This window comes from Geotrypetes seraphini, chromosome 4 (genome assembly GCF_902459505.1).
Source record: "Geotrypetes seraphini chromosome 4, aGeoSer1.1, whole genome shotgun sequence".
Classification (NCBI taxonomy): Eukaryota; Metazoa; Chordata; class Amphibia; order Gymnophiona; family Dermophiidae; genus Geotrypetes; species Geotrypetes seraphini.
In genome coordinates this window covers 124740930-124758508 of record NC_047087.1, presented here as the reverse complement: position 1 = coordinate 124758508, position 17579 = coordinate 124740930, and the positions used below count along the sequence as shown (strand labels likewise).

General features: G+C 41.0%; 1 protein-coding gene across 2 annotated transcripts in view; it reads right to left on the bottom strand.

Moving 5' to 3' along the window:
* SFT2D2 (SFT2 domain containing 2) overlaps window positions 1–17579 on the bottom strand; it is a 51546-nt gene that overhangs the window by 10037 nt on the left and 23930 nt on the right. The window contains exons 2-7 of one of the 2 annotated variants that reach the window (XM_033942409.1): window positions 16482–16568; window positions 10238–10323; window positions 8629–8710; window positions 5632–5667; window positions 4410–4468; window positions 3375–3404 (exon numbers count right to left, since the gene is read on the bottom strand). In XM_033942409.1, the coding sequence (XP_033798300.1) occupies window positions 3375–3404; window positions 4410–4468; window positions 5632–5667; window positions 8629–8710; window positions 10238–10323; window positions 16482–16568 (380 nt within the window). The remainder of the gene's footprint in view (window positions 1–3374; window positions 3405–4409; window positions 4469–5631; window positions 5668–8628; window positions 8711–10237; window positions 10324–16481; window positions 16569–17579) is intronic. The other variant, XM_033942410.1, reaches the window with a different exon arrangement.

Genomic DNA, 17579 nt, shown 5'->3' with positions numbered 1-17579 from the left:
CAGTAACATATACAACCTTATAGCCAACCAAGGGACACCACTTTTTCTGTGTGGTTACAATAAAAGTGGTTTACATATTTTAGACAGGTACTTATTTGTACCTGGGGCAATGAAGCATTACGTAACTTGCCCAGAGTCACAAGGAGCTGCAGTGGGAATCAAACTCACAACCTCAGGGTGCTGAGGCAGCTGCTCTAACCACTAGGCCACTCATCAACTATCCAAAGTCCATCGTCCTGATTAAATTTAGACAAACATTCCAACAAGTAGAAGGAATGAGCGTTTACTTTGCTCTGTGCACTGCTGGATTCTCAACTTACAAAACAAGAGAGAAAAACTTGTCAAAGAATTCGCTCAGTAAAATAAAAACAGTGGCAAATCCACAAGCACAGTGGAAATACAAAGTGTTATTCCAAGAACAGCATGTCAGTCAAAACTGCTACAAAAATGGTTACAAAGAAGTGAAATGACACAAAGGATGAGAGATTGTTAGCTGCAGCTCATAGGAACATAAGAGGTGCCATACTGGGACAGACTGAAGGTCCATCAAGCCCAGTATCCTGTTTCCAACAGTGGTCAACCCAGTTCACAAGTACCTGGCATAATCCTAAAGAGTTAAACAGAATTTTTGCTGCTTATCCTAGGAATAAGCACTGGATTATCTCAAGTGCATCTTAATACTGGCTTATTGACTTTTCTTTTAGGAAATTATCCAAACCTTTTTAAACCCTGTTAAGCTAACTGCTTTCACCACATTCTCAGACAATGAATTACAGAATTTAGTTATATATTGAGTGATGAAATATTTTCTCTGGTTTGTTTTAATCTACTACTTAGTAGCTTCATTACATGCCCCAAGTCCTAGTATTTCTGAAATGAGTAAAGTGATTCACATCTGCCTATTCCACTCCACTCAGTATTTTATAGACCTCGTATCATATCTTCCCTGAGCTGTCTCTTCTCCAAGCTGAAAAGCCCTACCTGCTTTAGCCTTTCCTCATAGGGAAGTCAGCCCATCCCTTTTATCATTTTCATTATCCTATCTATACCATTTCTAATTCCACTACATCTTTTTTTGAGATGAGACAACCAGAATTGCAGGGCAAAAGATGGTTGACAGCAAGCATAGGTAAAAACTTTAAAAGCCAACATATCTAAATTCTGTAAAAGAATATCTAAAAAATGTTACACAGACTGGCTTTAAAGTTCTAATGAGAGAAGATTTATACATGGAAAGGCACATCTCATCCCAGGGAAAGCCACTGCTTATTCCTGGGGGAATCCTACTACTTTTGGGATTCTGCCAGATAACTGTAACCTGACTTGGTCAGGAAGCATGATACTGGAATACATGAATCTTGGTTTTGATCCAGAATGTCAATGCTTATGTTCTTCTTGGAAACTGATCACTACAACATCACTGTACTGGAAAAAGCATTGGGATCGTGACCCTAAAAGAATTATGGAAAATGAAGAAGTTAAGATTACCTAGGACATTCCCATTCAAATGGATAAAAAGCTTGATACAAGAAGGATAAAAAGTTTGATATAAGAAAAGTGAACATGGTAGAGAGACAAGCAGAAGAACAACACAGATAGAAGTATCTATCAGTGACAAATGATTATGCTGTGCATTGAATGGAGGAAAAAAAAAGAAGAAGATGATCTTCAAATAAAGGATGATGATTCGATATACTGCCTTTCTGTGGGTACAACCAAAGTGATTTATATAAATTCACGTATGAAGAAAGATTTAAAAAATTGCGGCTGTACTCACTTGAGGAAAGAAGAGAACAGGGAGATATGATTGAAACATATATGTACATCACGGGACGCATCGAATCAGAAGATGATATCTTCTGGCTCATGGGACCCTCGACCACCAGAGGGCATCCGCTGAAAATCAGGGGAGGGAAGTTTCATGGCGACTCCAGGAAGTACTTCTTCACCGAAAGAGTAGTGGATCATTGGAACAGACTCCCACTCCAGGTGATAAAGGCCAGCAGCGTGACAGATTTTAAGAGAAAATGGGATACTCACGTGGGATCTTTAAGGGAGTAAATTCAGGGGAGGGGATACTTGGAATGGGCAGACTTGGTGGGCTATAGCCCTTTTCTGCTGCTTTTTTCTATGTTTCTATGTTTCAAAATTATACACTTCTGCAGGTACTTTCTCTGCCCTTAGTGGGCTCATCATCTGTTTTGTACCTGAGGCAATGGAAGGAAGATTAAGCGAGTTGTCCAGTGCCATGCACTGCAGTCAGAGACCAAGAAAATGAAGCAGATACAGAAAAATTGTCCATCATATTGGGAACTACAGGTTTCATTAAAAGGAATTTTTAAGCACATCTCAATAAGTTGCCTATATGTTACTTCTTATGAACTCTCTTTGTAAGTATAGTCCGTTGTGTGAATTTGCTTATCTGTGATTGCATCAATTGCAACCAATATTCTCCATTTACTCCACTGTGTTTGCCTGGTGCCCAGAAAACTCTCCCTCCCCTGAAGCCTTGCAGGCCTAACCCTGGGCCTGCTGTAAGACCCCGGTGGTTCAGAGGTGAGCTGGGACAGGAGTGATCCCTCCCACCTCCTGTCCCGGCTGACTCAAACCACCCGCCTCTCAGACCTGTAAAGCTTACCTTTAAAAACCCTGGTGATACCACGATGAACCAGGACAGGAGTGGTCTTCCTATGCTCCTGTCCCATGAAGAGAAGCTATCTAATATGGCTGCCACGAGTTCCTGTTGTCTCGTGAGGTAGCCACGGGAACTTGTGGCAGCCATTTTAGATAGCATCTCTGCATGGGGCAGTAGAGTAGAAGATCGCTCTTGCCCTTGTTCACTGCTAGACCAACAGGGCTTTTAAGGTAGGCTTTACAGGTTCGAGAGGTGGGAGGTTTCAGTGTCAGCCTGGACAGGAGGTGGGAGGGATTGCTTCTGACCCGGCTGGACTACTGGGGCTTATAGCAGGCCCAAGGGAGACCAGCAACAGGTATGGGAAGGGGGCATGAACCTAACCTTATTCTCCTAGTAGGATCTACAGTTTACTTATCATGGTTTTGAGGAGCAAGGTGTACTGCTGGAACTTAACTTGTATTTTCCCACTGACTCAGCATTTCGTTATTTGCGATTTCACAAACCACATTACCGTGAATAATGAGAATAGACTTCTATGGAGGCTACTATCTTAGGATGAGATTCGTTGTTGACATGGTAAGAGCAAAACTGACTTATCTGGAAACCCTATCACCTAGCCAAATGCAAGGCATCCAATTCCTTTCATCAGAACCTAAAGGGTAATTACTCAAATTTGAATCAGAAATGGGATAAAATTGCATGCCCAGCCCAAGACCAACCAAAAGAACTAAATGCTTACCTTGCAAATGGTATGTAAGACAGACTGTACCTATAATAAAAATTTGATTTTAGCACAATGTATTATGCAAAATTCAACTAGCATTAATTTTAATTATAAAATTACATCATGTTCCTTACCTATAGGATAGCAATTCCAGTACCAGGTCATCTTTCTCTAGCTAAGATCTAGTTTAAACCTGTGTCTCTAGCTTATTTCCCATCATAATAAAGAAGCAAAGGCCAACATTAGCTCTCCTGCTGCCCTCATGAAAAAGAGGCAGCTTCCCTCTTCATTCCAGTCACTTCCAGTGAATCCCTTTGCTCGCCACTAAGCGTAAGCAGTATTTAATTCTCCTCCTTCTGAAAGGGGGAAACCCCCCACCTAGTTTGCCACCATCTTCATTCTAAAATCTTAATACAACCATAGTCTGCCCAATCTGATTCAATCTAAAAATTTGTTGAGGGTTTTTTTTTCCTTCTTCTTCTTAGCTATTTCTGGGCAAGAATCCAAAGCTCTGCCCGGTACTGTTCTTAGGTTCCAACTACTAGTCTCCGTCAAAGCTCACTTCAGTCAATCTATATCCTACCAACCATAGAAGGCCTCCCCAGTCCATCCTCCACCAAACGGCAGATACAGACACAGACCGTGCAAGTCTGCCCAGTACTGGCCTTAGTTCTTCAATATTTACTATTATTTTCTGATTCTAGATCCTCTGTGTTCATCCCATGTTTTTTTGAACTCCACCACCTCTCTCAGGAGCACATTCCAGGCATCCACAACCCTCTCCGTAAAGAAGAATTTCCTTATATTGCTCTTGAGTCTACCACCCCTCAACCTCAAATTATGTTCTCTGGTTTTACCATTTTCCTTTCTCTGGAAAAGATTTTGTTCTACGTTAATACCTTTCAAGTATTCTCAATTTCTTGCACCAAAATTTCCCTAATGCGTTATTTTGGTGTTGATGTTTTTGGAGCATTCCAATCAAGAATCAGATGCAGATCCCTCTGTATGAAGCCCTAAGCCTCAGAAACAGGTTTAAAAGCTTAAACATACCATGTCATGGCAAGGAACTGAAGGAGGCAGAAAAGCAGCACAAGTCCTTTATTATGCCACTAGAAAACAAAAGAGACAAGACAACATCAAACCATCAGATTTATATACATATTTTTTTAAACACACAACCTTCCCCCCAAATCTTCATATCCACAAGGAAATTTTTAATAGGTTGGCACCAGTATCAGTTAGTTCATGTTAGATTCAGAAATGTTTTATATAGACTAAGCTAAATGCTGATAATGTGATTTTTTTTGTTAAGGAAAATTACAGCATTTCTTAAATAAAAAGTAAATTTTTAAGGGCAGAGTCTAATGGATTTTAACAAAAAGTATTATCAATAAGGCACATTTTCTGGTTCTATTTCTGGAGAGGATTCCAAATTGTTAGAGGTGTGAAGCCATTTTCCCTTAAGATTTATCTACATTGCAGTTGCTGAAGGGAAAAAAATCAATAAACAAAACAAATAAAGCACCTTTGAAAGGGAAGGAATGGAGACAATCCTTAGGTACTTGGGGTGCCTCATTCATAAACCATTCTGCCTGTCCAAAAACAAACCGTTAAAGCAGTATATACAAATAATGATTGTACTGTATGTACAGAGATATATACAGAATTTTATAAAAACGAAGAAGTCTTGTTTCTACCAAAATTCTCCAGGTACTCTACTATCTTGATCATTTGTGATTGGTGGATTATCTACTACTTGTAGTCCTGTAGGCCTCTGAATAACTTCTGACTTTGCAGTATTTTTTCCAGGTCTGAATATTTATGGATAGATATTTTCAATTCTCAGTTTTAACTATTTGCACTTTATCCAGATTTATACTAAATATTTGTTTCACTTTCAAGACTACTTTTCAGAACAATTTCAGTATAAATTCTATTGGTATCTAAGGCATTTCCAGCAGCTCTAAAGCCCATCTCAGGTAGTGAGGGACCATATATTTCTCAGCAACAGTATGCCCTTTTCCTCCTTGGCCACAAACAGCAGCAATGGGGCTGCTCTGAGGAACATAGCTTTGCTATGTTAACAGAGATATTGTCTGAGAAGCATGACCAGTCATACACAATGATTGACGTCTTCCATGGAGGATGTCACCATGTGTGACTGTTCAAGCTGCCTTTCATTGGAGAAATCAGATCATAATGAACCAAAAATGGATTTGGAAAAGTCTTTAGCCAGTTAGAAAAACAAAATGGCATCTGATGGGAGACTTACCCAGAATGCAGCACATAATGTTAAAATCAAGCACAGCTGTCAAGAGGAAACAGACAAAAATAAAGAAGAGTAGTGAAAATACTGCACCAAAGTATTTAAAGGTAAATGTCACGCAAATGTGAACCACTTCTGTTTTTCCTAGTTATGCTGTAAGCTGGAGAAGGGCAAAATACCACCTATTCCCCACCCTTGACCCTGCCAAGCTAGCCCTAAATGTTTACTAAACTTAAAAGAAACAATTTTCCGGCCTTTGTGCCAGTAGTTTTCTATCCTGTCTGTTTATTCTTGGCCTTCTCTCATTTCCTCTCTGCTTTCAAGTTTTCATGTTCCTTCTCTTTTATGAATTATTTTCCAGGCAACCTTTCATTGTTTTCCTCCATATGTATGTCACCCCATAGCCTGTCTCTCCTCTCATCTTACTTCATTCTAGTCTCACCCCCTGATGCCATTTCTCATCTTTTTCTCCATCATGACATCTTTTCTAGCTCCTCTTCCCTCTGCACCTTGTGCTCTCTCTGCCTGCTCTTCTTCCTCTCTCCTCTATCATAATCTCCTTCTCTCAGCTCCCTTCCCCATTGCAGCCCATGCTCTCCTCCCTTCACAGCCTGTTTTTATTCCTCTCACATAGTTCTGCTGCCAGTTTTTGTCCCCATCACACAATCTCTCTTTCTTTTAGTACTGCTTTATGCCTTTTACACAAAGCTTTTTCACCTCCAGCCAGACACTTTCAATTCCCCTTCATCCATTCCCAGCCCCATCTATTCCTTTTCTCACAGCTCTACTCCCAGTGCTTAAAACCACTACCCAGCCTTGCTTCCCCTCCTCCAGCTCTTCACAGCAACATATTCTTTCCCCCAGCTCTTCACCCCTTCCTGGCCCACTACTCTTCCAGTATTCTCTGTCTTTTGAACTTAGCAGCAAAATGTATTACTTTGACAACACACGTTAAATTGTCATGCCAATAAAGTTATGTGATGCAGTCTTCTTTCTTTTTTGCCATGAACAGTGTGGATCTTTAAGCCAGGGGTCCCCAAACCCCGGTCCGCGGTCGTCTGACAGCCAGGCAAGAAAAGATCCCCATTGCGCAACATCTTTTCATCCCTCCTTCCCAGCAGAACCCCACCAGGGCGTTCCCTCTGCTGCCGCCTCACTAATGACATCATCAGTGATGTGGCAGCACAGGAAAGGCCCCAGTGGGGAAGGCAGCGAAGCAGCCTGTTCAGTGCTGCTGTTGCTGTTTGGAATGGAGGCATGTCGGCCTTGCGGTGGGAGGGTTGGTGGGGTTCTTCTGTGCGGGATGGGATGCGAGTGAGAGATGGAAAGATGCTGCACAGGGGGAAGGGTTGGCAGGGGTCATCTGGGTTCTGCAAGCTCAGGGCTTCCAATGATTCTGCATTATGGTAAGTTGTATAATTTCTTATGATATTATCTATCTATCTATATACACACACACAAAAATCGGATGTATGTATGTATGTTCCAGCATAACTCCAAAACAAATGGAGCGATTTCAACCAAACTTGGTATACATATCAATTACTATCTGGGAACAAACACAGTGAGGGTGGGAAGGGGGGTGATATGTAAAGAATCATCGAAAAAGTGAGATATTGCTTTGACCAATTGCGTGAAGCTTGGGGAATGATATCACACTATGCTGTGATTGCTGTAACAATGCCTCCAAGGAAACGTAATGTAATTGGCCAAGTTTTCAAAGCTACATCTAGAGCTTCAGAGACAGTCCGACATCATAAGGCCTGACCACAGGATATGAAAAAGAGAAATGCTACATCTAGAGCTTCAGAGACCATACAGGCCTGACTACAAGATATGAAAGATAAGTGTCTAATCCATAGTTTTCGGGCGCGCTGAGACATAGAGAGGACTGAGACATGTGGGAGGTGGGACAACGCCGGGTAATCTGCTAGTAACTTAATAATAATAGAAATGTATATTATGTATAAAACTGCCCTACGAACTCCTCCCCCCCTTTACTGATCCCTGGAAAAATGGAGACGACCAATAACAATCTTACAAGGAATGACAGGGGTTGAAGAGAGAAGGAGAATAGAGGGAGAGATGGTCTTCTGATCACCCATGCATTCTTCCCTTCTGTTTTGTCTCCTTCCCCCCACCTCCCATATTTTCCCTCGAGACTGTTGATGGAATGCATTTATATATAATTTATATCTTTTGTTACAGTTATCTTTGTTCATACTTTCCTGACATGAGAAAGGAGGCTTTGGGTTCCAAAAGCAAATCAAAATGTCTAATCCAATAAAAATTGTCATCTTATTTTCATATTTTGGTTGTTTTTTTTTTTTTTTAAATTAACCTTTAAAAAAATGGACCAATGTGGTTACCACACTATTCTATTCATGTTTGGTTTTATTATTCTTCCCAAATGAATAGAATATTTGAGAACCACTCAAATCAATTCACCCTGCCTTTCTGGATCAGAGAACCAAAAACAAGCAAAACAGAAACACACATTAAGAAAAGCTTTAAGTCACGCTTCCTCATTTCTTCCACAGAGATGAGGTTTTCAGTTCAGTTGACATTAGTGTACGGGCAAGAAGTTGGGTCTCTGGCAGTTGGCTACAAGATCCTACAATTTTCTAGAGTGAAGTCATACCTCTAAGGCACAAGAAAAAATGGGAAGACAAGGAAGGTAAATACAGTAAAACCTTGGTTTGCGAGAATAATTTGTTCTGAAAACATGCTTGTAATCCAAAACACTCATATTTCAAAGCGAATTTCCCTATAAGGAATAATGGAAACTCCACAATCCAAAAACTAATACAAAATACTGTATGTACTAGTATTGCAAGACCTTGCTTGTATATCAAGTTAAAATTTAATAAAATGTTTTGCTTGCAAAACACTTGCATACCAAGTTACTTGCAATCCAAGCTTTTACTGAACTGTATCTGAAAGCTGAGGAATGAGGGAGATGAACCATATAGGGTAAAACCAACACACCACGATGACACATACCAGCATAACAATTGTTGCAATCAAGCGTGTGGCTTCAAACATTCTTTTCAGCTGTTTCAGAGGACCCATAAGAAATATTGTGCTGGGAGAATAAAATGCCACAAATTATTTCATTACAATCTACATTATTGGGGAAGAGAAGAAAAACCTTTCATTCTAATGTATTTTTAATGGATGCAAACAGTATAAAATGAGTAAAAGCAACATGATAATGCCAGACAATTGTATATTCTTAATTAACAACAAGGAGTCTTGACACTTTAGTTAAGAAAAGGATATGTAAATAAAGTGGTCCTCTGTTCTCCCTTCCACTAGGGGCTCTTATAGTCAGAGAAACTGCCAGTCTGCCTAGCTCACATTTTTAGGGCAAGTTTAATACTGTGTGACTTGCAAACACAGTTTCAAAGGGAAAGCCCCGCAAGGGGCCTTACTCTGTGCACCAGATGCAAATGTACACATGTACTTTCCCTTCTGCTCTCTCTTTGCCCTGGATGTGTCATTTCTGACATAGGTAAAGTAAAGTATAAAATAATCTTCAGTCCCTTATTAACGTTATTACTGGTGAATATTCATACATTAATATCACAAATATTTAGTGCATTTGATATATGCTCAGAGACTTGGAGACCATCAGGGAACTCTGTCCCAATGTATCTCACCTCCCAATCACAGCATATATATTTGTATGCATACTAAACTCATCTTAATCAGCTTCAGGATCCCAATGTGATCACATTTCGTATCCTTCCTCAGGGAACCTGAAAAATATGTTTTAATATGTGTCCTGTGTGGGTCTCTGTCTTTTAAATGTTTTCATGTTTCAAAATCTGCAAATTTTGACAAAGGTAATAAAACATACCCAGCTAAGCATGGATAATTTCACCCACAGATTGGGGACAAGCAACTGTCAGGAGGATTTTTCCCCACAGGAAAAATTTACTTCCGAGATTCAAACTTCATCCTCTGAGACTCAAACTTCAGCAATGGGCCCTCAAAATTCATTGCCAGGGTCTTCATCGTTTACAAGTAAACTTCCAAATTCAGAAATAATAAATAACCAAGTCATAAGTAAAAACTCCTCCCTCCACTCCCTCCAACCCATCAAACTGGATCACAAGTTAAAAATTTGGCTGATACGGCTTGGGATCCTCATCAGCAAAAAGTAAAGGAGTTCAGGAGAGGGTCAGAGCCCAAATTTTGGAAGCCAGTTGTTAAAGTAGCATCAGCTCCCAAAATTTTTTAAAACTTAAAAACAAGACGTCACGATCTGGTGTAAGCCAACTCAAGCACACTACTCGCTATGTGTGATCTGGACCAGGTATAAATGCCAATGCTGAAATTTTACTAAGTATGTATGCACTGTTATGAAAAATAAATTTCAAGATTTGCCCGTACTTTGCCCTTCTAAAATTATTTATACATATATGCTGATTTACAAATATCAATGGTCCTTTTTACATATATAAATTCTAAAATTGCCTTTTATATCTGTAAAACCTTTGTAAATACGATTTCTTTAGTTTTTAGTTGACTTTGATAATGAAATGCTACTTGATTAAATGACATGTTCTAGGGTGCCAGTTCCCCCTCCCATTTCTTTGATTGTTACCTTCCAAGGGATGCAACATTTCCCAAGGTGTAGAACACTGCAAAGAGCGTGGTTCCCTTACGAGGAACCCAAAGTAGACCGACACCCTAAAAACAAAAAAAGAGGAACAGGGCAAAAAATGAGGAACCATGAAACATCACCTTACATTAGGTAAAAAAGAACATTAGTACCCATGTTATTAAGTTTGGTTTCTACATACAAGGGTGGTTTGAAAAGTTCAGTAAAACAACAAGTTAAATAAATATATATTTTTTTAAGAGTTTTATTTCTCAACGTAGTCTCCATTGAGATCTGTATACTTAGTCCAGCGAGTTTCCAATTTTTCAATCCTGTCAGAAAAATAGGTTGGGTCATATTTTTTAAAATGTTGAACTTGGTTTTTTTTTACTGAACTTTTCAAACCACCCTCAAATTTGTTTAATCCATATAATAAAATCTATTATTAAAAAATTTGTTGGTAATTAAAAATTATTGAAGGCAGATCAGGGTTTTTTTTTTTTGTTTGTTTATTTTTTTAAAATTAAAAGGGAAAGGGGACTTGTATACTGCCTTTTAGTCGCCTTGGCATTTCAAAGCCGACATTCAAAGCAGTGAGCACTGGAGGACTTGCCCAGGGTCACAAGGAGCAGCACCGGGATTTGATCTCACAACCTCTGGGTGCAGAGGCAGCAGCCCAACCAGTGAGCCACAGCCCTTACAACATTTTCACATATGCCATGACACTGGTTCTCAACCCAATCCTCAATACATACATACATAGTCAGTCAGGTTTTCAGTACACTCACAATGAATATGCATATGACAGGTATGCATACAATGGAGGCAGTGCAAGCACATTTAATCGCATGCATATTCATTGTGGGTAACCTGAAAACCTGACTGACTAGATATGTCCCAAGGACTGGGCTGAGGATATAAAGATCCTACTCCTGTACATTCTGTCTCTGATCTTAATCTGTAACATTTCTAATAACTGTAAACCGCAAAGAACTTCATGGTCCTGCGGTATATAAACTGTTGTTATTATTATTATTATTATCTTATACAAAAACATATATACGTATATGCTGTGAAATTTAGAAATACAAAAAGGAATTATTCTAATTAGAAAGCTAATACTGGACATGAAATCAAAGCTGATATATAGGGAGAAATATAAGCAACCTATTTATTAACAATTAGCAGCGTATGGATGCTCTACAAGGCACATATGGAAAGGTATGGGATCCATTATGGGAGCTATACGCAGCACTAGGTATATGTTAGTTGCCAGTTTGTTTGTTCTCAAAATTTTCAGTGACAGATTACTGTACTTCTCTCCCTCCCCTTCACAATTAAAATACTATCTTTGCTTCATCACATCCCAAGAAAGTCTTCAATATGCCAATATAAAATCTTTTGTGTTTTAACTGAAGCACAATCTGTTCTTGGCCTTTAGTCAGTACAGGAGGATAAAACTGTGTCATGCCGAGTTAAGAGCAATGGCGGTCCAACGAGCCCTGTATCTTGCCTCTAAAAGCAGTCAGTTTGAGTTTCTTGAAGCATCCAGCAGTTCCTAGTGGCAACACCTATTCCATGTTGATTATTCTCATATGTTGTGCTCCCCAGTCTGCCCAATTGTTAATTTGCTTGTCCTCCAGAAACTTGTCCAAATCTAAGCCTAGCTATACTATTGGCCTTCTTCACATTATCTAGCAAACCCCCCCCCTCCACTTCAGTTTTATATTGACTGAAAAATATACTTTAACTTTGCTTTAAATATGCTGCCTCTCAGTTTCACAGAACAGTACTATTTGTAAAGGCAAATCGTTCCTTATTATCCTTTTCCAGGTACTGCAGACATAAAGCCATTCAGGTGCCACTTTATAAATCTCCATCATCGTTCTTCTCACTCATCTTCTCCAAGATGACTTAACTTGCTCAGCCTTTACTCAGACAAGAGCTGTTCCTTTTTAATCTAATTGTTACCCTTTTCTGCAATTTTTTTTTTTTAAGTTTTATCACCTTATATTAAGTTGTGGGGGTGACCATAATTGCACACAGTACTCAAGGTGCAGCCAGACTCACGATTCCTTTCTGAATAATGCCAACCATTCTACTTGCTATTCAACTGTTGCCATATCCTGAGCGGAAGATTTCAATCCATTGTTCATGACTGCAACGCTCCTTCCCTGGACAGTAATTTCTAATCAAGAACTCAGTATCATGTGCCTACTGGATATAAACTGTGTATCTGCACTGCTTTGAATTTGTCCATATTAAAACACATCTGTCATTCAGATAGTTGGTCCTCTTGTCTGTCAAGGACCTCCTACAATTTTATTTTTAATTATTTCTCTCTCACTTCCCTGTTTCTAAACAGCATACTGGTTAAACATCAAAACATAAACTCCTGGTCGATATGGTAAGTAGCTGGGTCATTATCTTTTCATACCTGTTGACTGTGTATTTGTCCATTCGGAGTCAACACGGAACCACAATCAACAGGAATGAAAAAATAATAATCAAGCTGCTTTCTTTACCCAAACATACCAACAAACAAGAAACAAAACACCTCATCATACACCAATACTCTTCCTGCTCTCCACAGAGAGTCAATGCCATTTCCACAAGCAGTACTAGCCTTTTCCCTAATCAGAATCCTTATTGCCTTCCACAAAGCACATATGCCATTTTACTCCTGGATGAATTTTGCTCAACAGTGCAAAGCAGAATTTGTGCAGAAATAATTGTGAGGAAATCTGCTCCGCAGAATTTGGTTGGGGGGATGAATAAATACAAGGGTTCTTCAAAAGGTTTCCACACTTCCCTGTTGGGCGTGGATACTAAGATTTTTACAAGAGTTATTAGCAGATTGCTTGATGAGTTGGATTCCTTGTATTGTGTACCCGGATCAATCTGGCTTTATTGCAGGCTGACAGGTGGGCGACAATATTTGGAGTGTATAACAGCGGTCACAACAGGAGACTGTATCTTTGTCAATTGATGCTGAAAAGGCCTTCGATTGAGTCTCCTGGACTTTTATGTTCAAGCTATTGGAGTTTATTGGGTTAGGGCAGTGGTTCCCAAACCTGTCCTGGAGGACCCCCAGGCCAGTCGGGTTTTCAAGATAGCCCTAATGCATGGAGCAGATCTGCATTCCTGGCATCTCCATTATATGCAAATCTCTATCATGCATATTCATTAGGGCTATCTTGAAAACCCGACTGGCCTGGGGGTCCTCCAGGACAGGTTTGGGAACCACTGGGTTAGGGCCTCAGATGCTTGAGTGGATTCAGATTCTCTAAACTAGTGTTCTTTAACCTTTTGACACCTATGGACCGGCAGAAATAAAATAACTATTTTGTGGACCGGCACCAGTCTGCGGACCAGCAGTTGAAGAACACTGGGTTAAGTCATGCCCATCTCCACCCCAGACCCTGCCCCCATAATAGTACTAATTATAATACAATTTTTTCCATTTATTTTCCTTATATACACACACACACACAATATAATCGTATTAACAACACATAATGGTTAACCACAAAATTAAAATACACAAAGCACACTGTATGCTTTTTAACATTCATTCCTACCAGAAAACAGATAACCCCATGCAAATACAGGACCAAAAACTAAAAGTACTAATATTTACAAACAAACCCTAAGATGCAAGACTCTGCAAGCAGTACAACCCCAGAGGAAAAGAAACAAATGCATTTCTTTCTAAACAGACAGCAGATGCAAATCAATCTCTAAAAAAAAAAATAAAAGCATTCCCCCTACCGTTGTTGTCTCTCTCCCTCAATACTATGCCTTGCCTTCTGGTGTGACTCGCGGTGTTATCTTCGGGCCGGTCCACGGTGCAATCAATTAAGCGTCTTCGGGCCAGCTCTTGAGTGCTGCATTGCACAAAGCTGTGGGTAGCGGCTCCTCGTATGCGTCCTGCACCTCATCTGGAAGCTTTCCGTCTAACGTTGCGACGTCAGAGAGAAGGCTTCCGGTTCAGGTGCAGGCCGCGTGTAGGAGCCTTTTCCCCCGGCTTTGTGCACTGCAGCACTCAGGGAGTCAGCTTGAAGATGCCGCATTGATCGCACCGTGGACCAGCGGCAAGAATACTGTCTTCTGCCTGATGGATGTGCTGGACCTGTGGACCGGCAGAAAATTTATATGGACCGGCGGTTGAAGAACACTGCTCTACACTAATCCGGTGAGGTATATAAAAATAAATGATAGTTATTCTAGGACATCTTCATTATCTCGGAGGATTCCCAGGGGTGTCCACTGCCATCTACACTGTTTGCGTTGGTGATCGAGCCTTTGGCTCAACGAGTGCGTAATTATTCTCAAATAATGGGAGCTTGAGCACAGGGCAGGGAATATAAGGCGAGTTTGCAGATAACTTGATCTTTATAATACAGACTCTGGAAAGACCTCCGATAGTAGTAATGATCGAGTTGAATGAGTACAGTGCAGTTTTGGGATTTCGTATCAATTTGGGGATGAACTGTTGAACGTAAGCTTGTCAGCAGATGCAGTAGAGCAGTTGATACCGTTCTGTTTTTGTGGGACGGAGCAGTGAAACAGGCGCGCTGAATCGTCCTCTCCACCTCTTTGCGTTACTGTCTGTGCCTCTCCTCCTCTCTGCCCTGGTGGTGTACTAAGGGGAAGCGGGAGGTATGGACTGTCTCCCCTGAGGCGTTGGTGCCTCTCCTCCTTTCCACTCCTCCCCACATACCTCTTGAAAAATTTGCTAGCACGAGCATATTCCACCCCTTGCTCACACTAGCTTTGGCTTCCTTCTGATGCCACTTTCTAGTCATGGGACCAGGACGTAACATCAGAGGGAAGCCAAGGCTAGCACAAGCAGGTGAGAGATGCTGCTCATGCTGGTGAACTTTCAAGAGATATGCAGAGGCTGCGGTGGGGGAGTGTAAGGGGCCATCCCTTGTTTGGGGAGGGAGCACATCACACACCCCCAAATGATGTCAGGTGCTGCTATGATGTCCCCAAACTGACAGCTGGGTGCAGAAGATTCATTATGGTCGATTCAGTGCTGAAACGACTACGTTGAACTGGCCAAGCTGAAATGGTTACAATGAATCATTCTAGACCCTCGGTGGGTACACTTCTTACTGCACTACTTGGAAGTCCATTTTGGACCACTGGGTGCCGATTTATATGATTTCAGTTACCCCCCCATTATTTCACAGCATTAGGAAGGATTTGGACAGATGGAAAATGATGTACTTTTTGTCGGTAGGTCGCACTGAAGTGGTAAAAATGATGATCTAGAACAGGGGTCACAAAGTCCCTCCTTGAGGGCTGCAATCCAGTCGAGTTTTCAGGATTTCCCCAATGAATATGCATGAGATCTATGTACATGCACTGTTTTCAATGCATTTTCATTGCGGAAATCCTGAAAACCCGACTGGATTGCGGTCCTCAAGGAGGGACTTTGAGATCCCTGATCTAGAAGCAACTGTTCTCGTTCCAGACTCTCCCAATCTGGGTGAGCCGGTCAGTGTTGGAAGGTTTACAGAAAAGAATTTTGAGATTCATTTGGGCTAGCAGGCATCCCAGTGTGGTGAGACAGGTTCTTTATTTAGTTAAAGGGGTGGGAGGATTAGCAGTAATTTGGTAAAGTATTACCAGGCCGCCCAGTTAAAAGCCATTAGTGAATGGCAGGCTCAGGAACCAAAGCAGAGGGTAGAAATAGAGCAGTCAGTAGTAGGAGGGACTCCTTTGAAGCATCTGCCATGGGTTCCACAGAGAAGCCAGGTGAAGGGTAGTCAGTAGAGACAACTATGAGACTGCAGATTCTAAGGAAGACTGTGGAATTACACTTTGGGACAGACTGGCACATGCTGAAAAATCTGAATTACATTAGTGATTTTTATAACGCCATTACCTTGCGGTTCAAGGCAGATGACCAAGCAATGCAATTCCTAGGTAAGGGAGAGTGCAACCTGATGTAATGTTGAGGGGAGACAGGGAAATACAGAAAGGTAACTTAAGAAAGGTCCTATTTGGGCAGAGAAGCATGTCCTGATTTTTTTGGGGGGAGGAGTGGGGGCAGAAGAGGAAAGGGAAACGTATATTGCAACCAACTAATGCTGATATTTTCTCCTTCCCCTCCCCCCAAAAGAATTAATCACTATTAATGCAGCTCTTCATCCACAGAGATTCCACACCCTGATCTAAACAAGCGATGTTTGGTGAGAACAAGCATTAAAATACAAACAACGGTTTAAGATCTTACCAGAAATGAAAATAGTACTCCTGCTACAAAGCAAGCGATGAATCCTTTTATTCTCGTGCCCCAACTTAGAGAACTTGCATCAACTACCTGTAAGATAAAAAGTGTTAATTTACTACTATTACTATTTAATACTTCTATAGCGCTGAAGGATGTATGCAGTGAGTACATTTTGACATTAAATAGACAGTCCCTGCTCAGAAGAGTTTACAATTTAACTTGGACAGACGTGACAGAGGGTTGGGGATGCAGAAACTAATGAGTTGAAAACAGTCTCAAAGAGGTGGTCTTTCAACTTAGACTTGAACAATGACAGAGATGAAGCATGCCGTACAGATTCAGGCAGTTTGTTCCAGAAATACAGCGCAGCAAGGCAGGATGGAGTTGGCAGAGGAAGAGAAGGACACATGTAGGAGGGACTTACTTACCAGTTGAGCAGAGCTCGCGGAAAAGGGGGGGAGGGTAACATAGTAAGAGAGAAGTAAAGAGAAATAATGAGGGGCAGTTGAATGAATGCATTTGTAGGACAGTAAGAAGAGTTTAAATTGTATTCAGAAACAGATAGGAAGTCAATGAAGTGACTTTAGGAGAGGGATAACGCGAGTATAGCGGCTCTCACGGAATACGAGTCGGGCAGTTGAATTCTGAAAGGACTGAAGGAGAGAAAGATGACAGAGCAGACCAGAGAGTAGCGAGTTGCAGTAATCCAAGCGTGAGGTGATGAGGGCATGGATAAAGGTTTTGGTAGCTCAGAAAGGAAAGGTCAGATTTTGGTAATATTACAGAGGAAGAAGCGGCAAGTTTTAGCCATCTGTTATATCTGGACCGACTGGTGACCTGCCTTCCGGGAGCAAGAACCAAGGACATCGGGGACAAAATTGAAATGATCCTGGAAGGGGCGGAGACAGAAGAGACCGCTGTAGTGATCCACATCGGGACGAACGATGTCAGCAGGAGAGACTACAAAAGAAGCACGCTGTTAGAACAATTCAAGATTCTGGGAAGGAAGCTGAAGATGAGAACCCAGAAGATAGTGTTCTCTGAGATCCTACCAGTACCGAGGGCAGATGTGAAAAGGCAGGAGGAACTACAATCAATAAA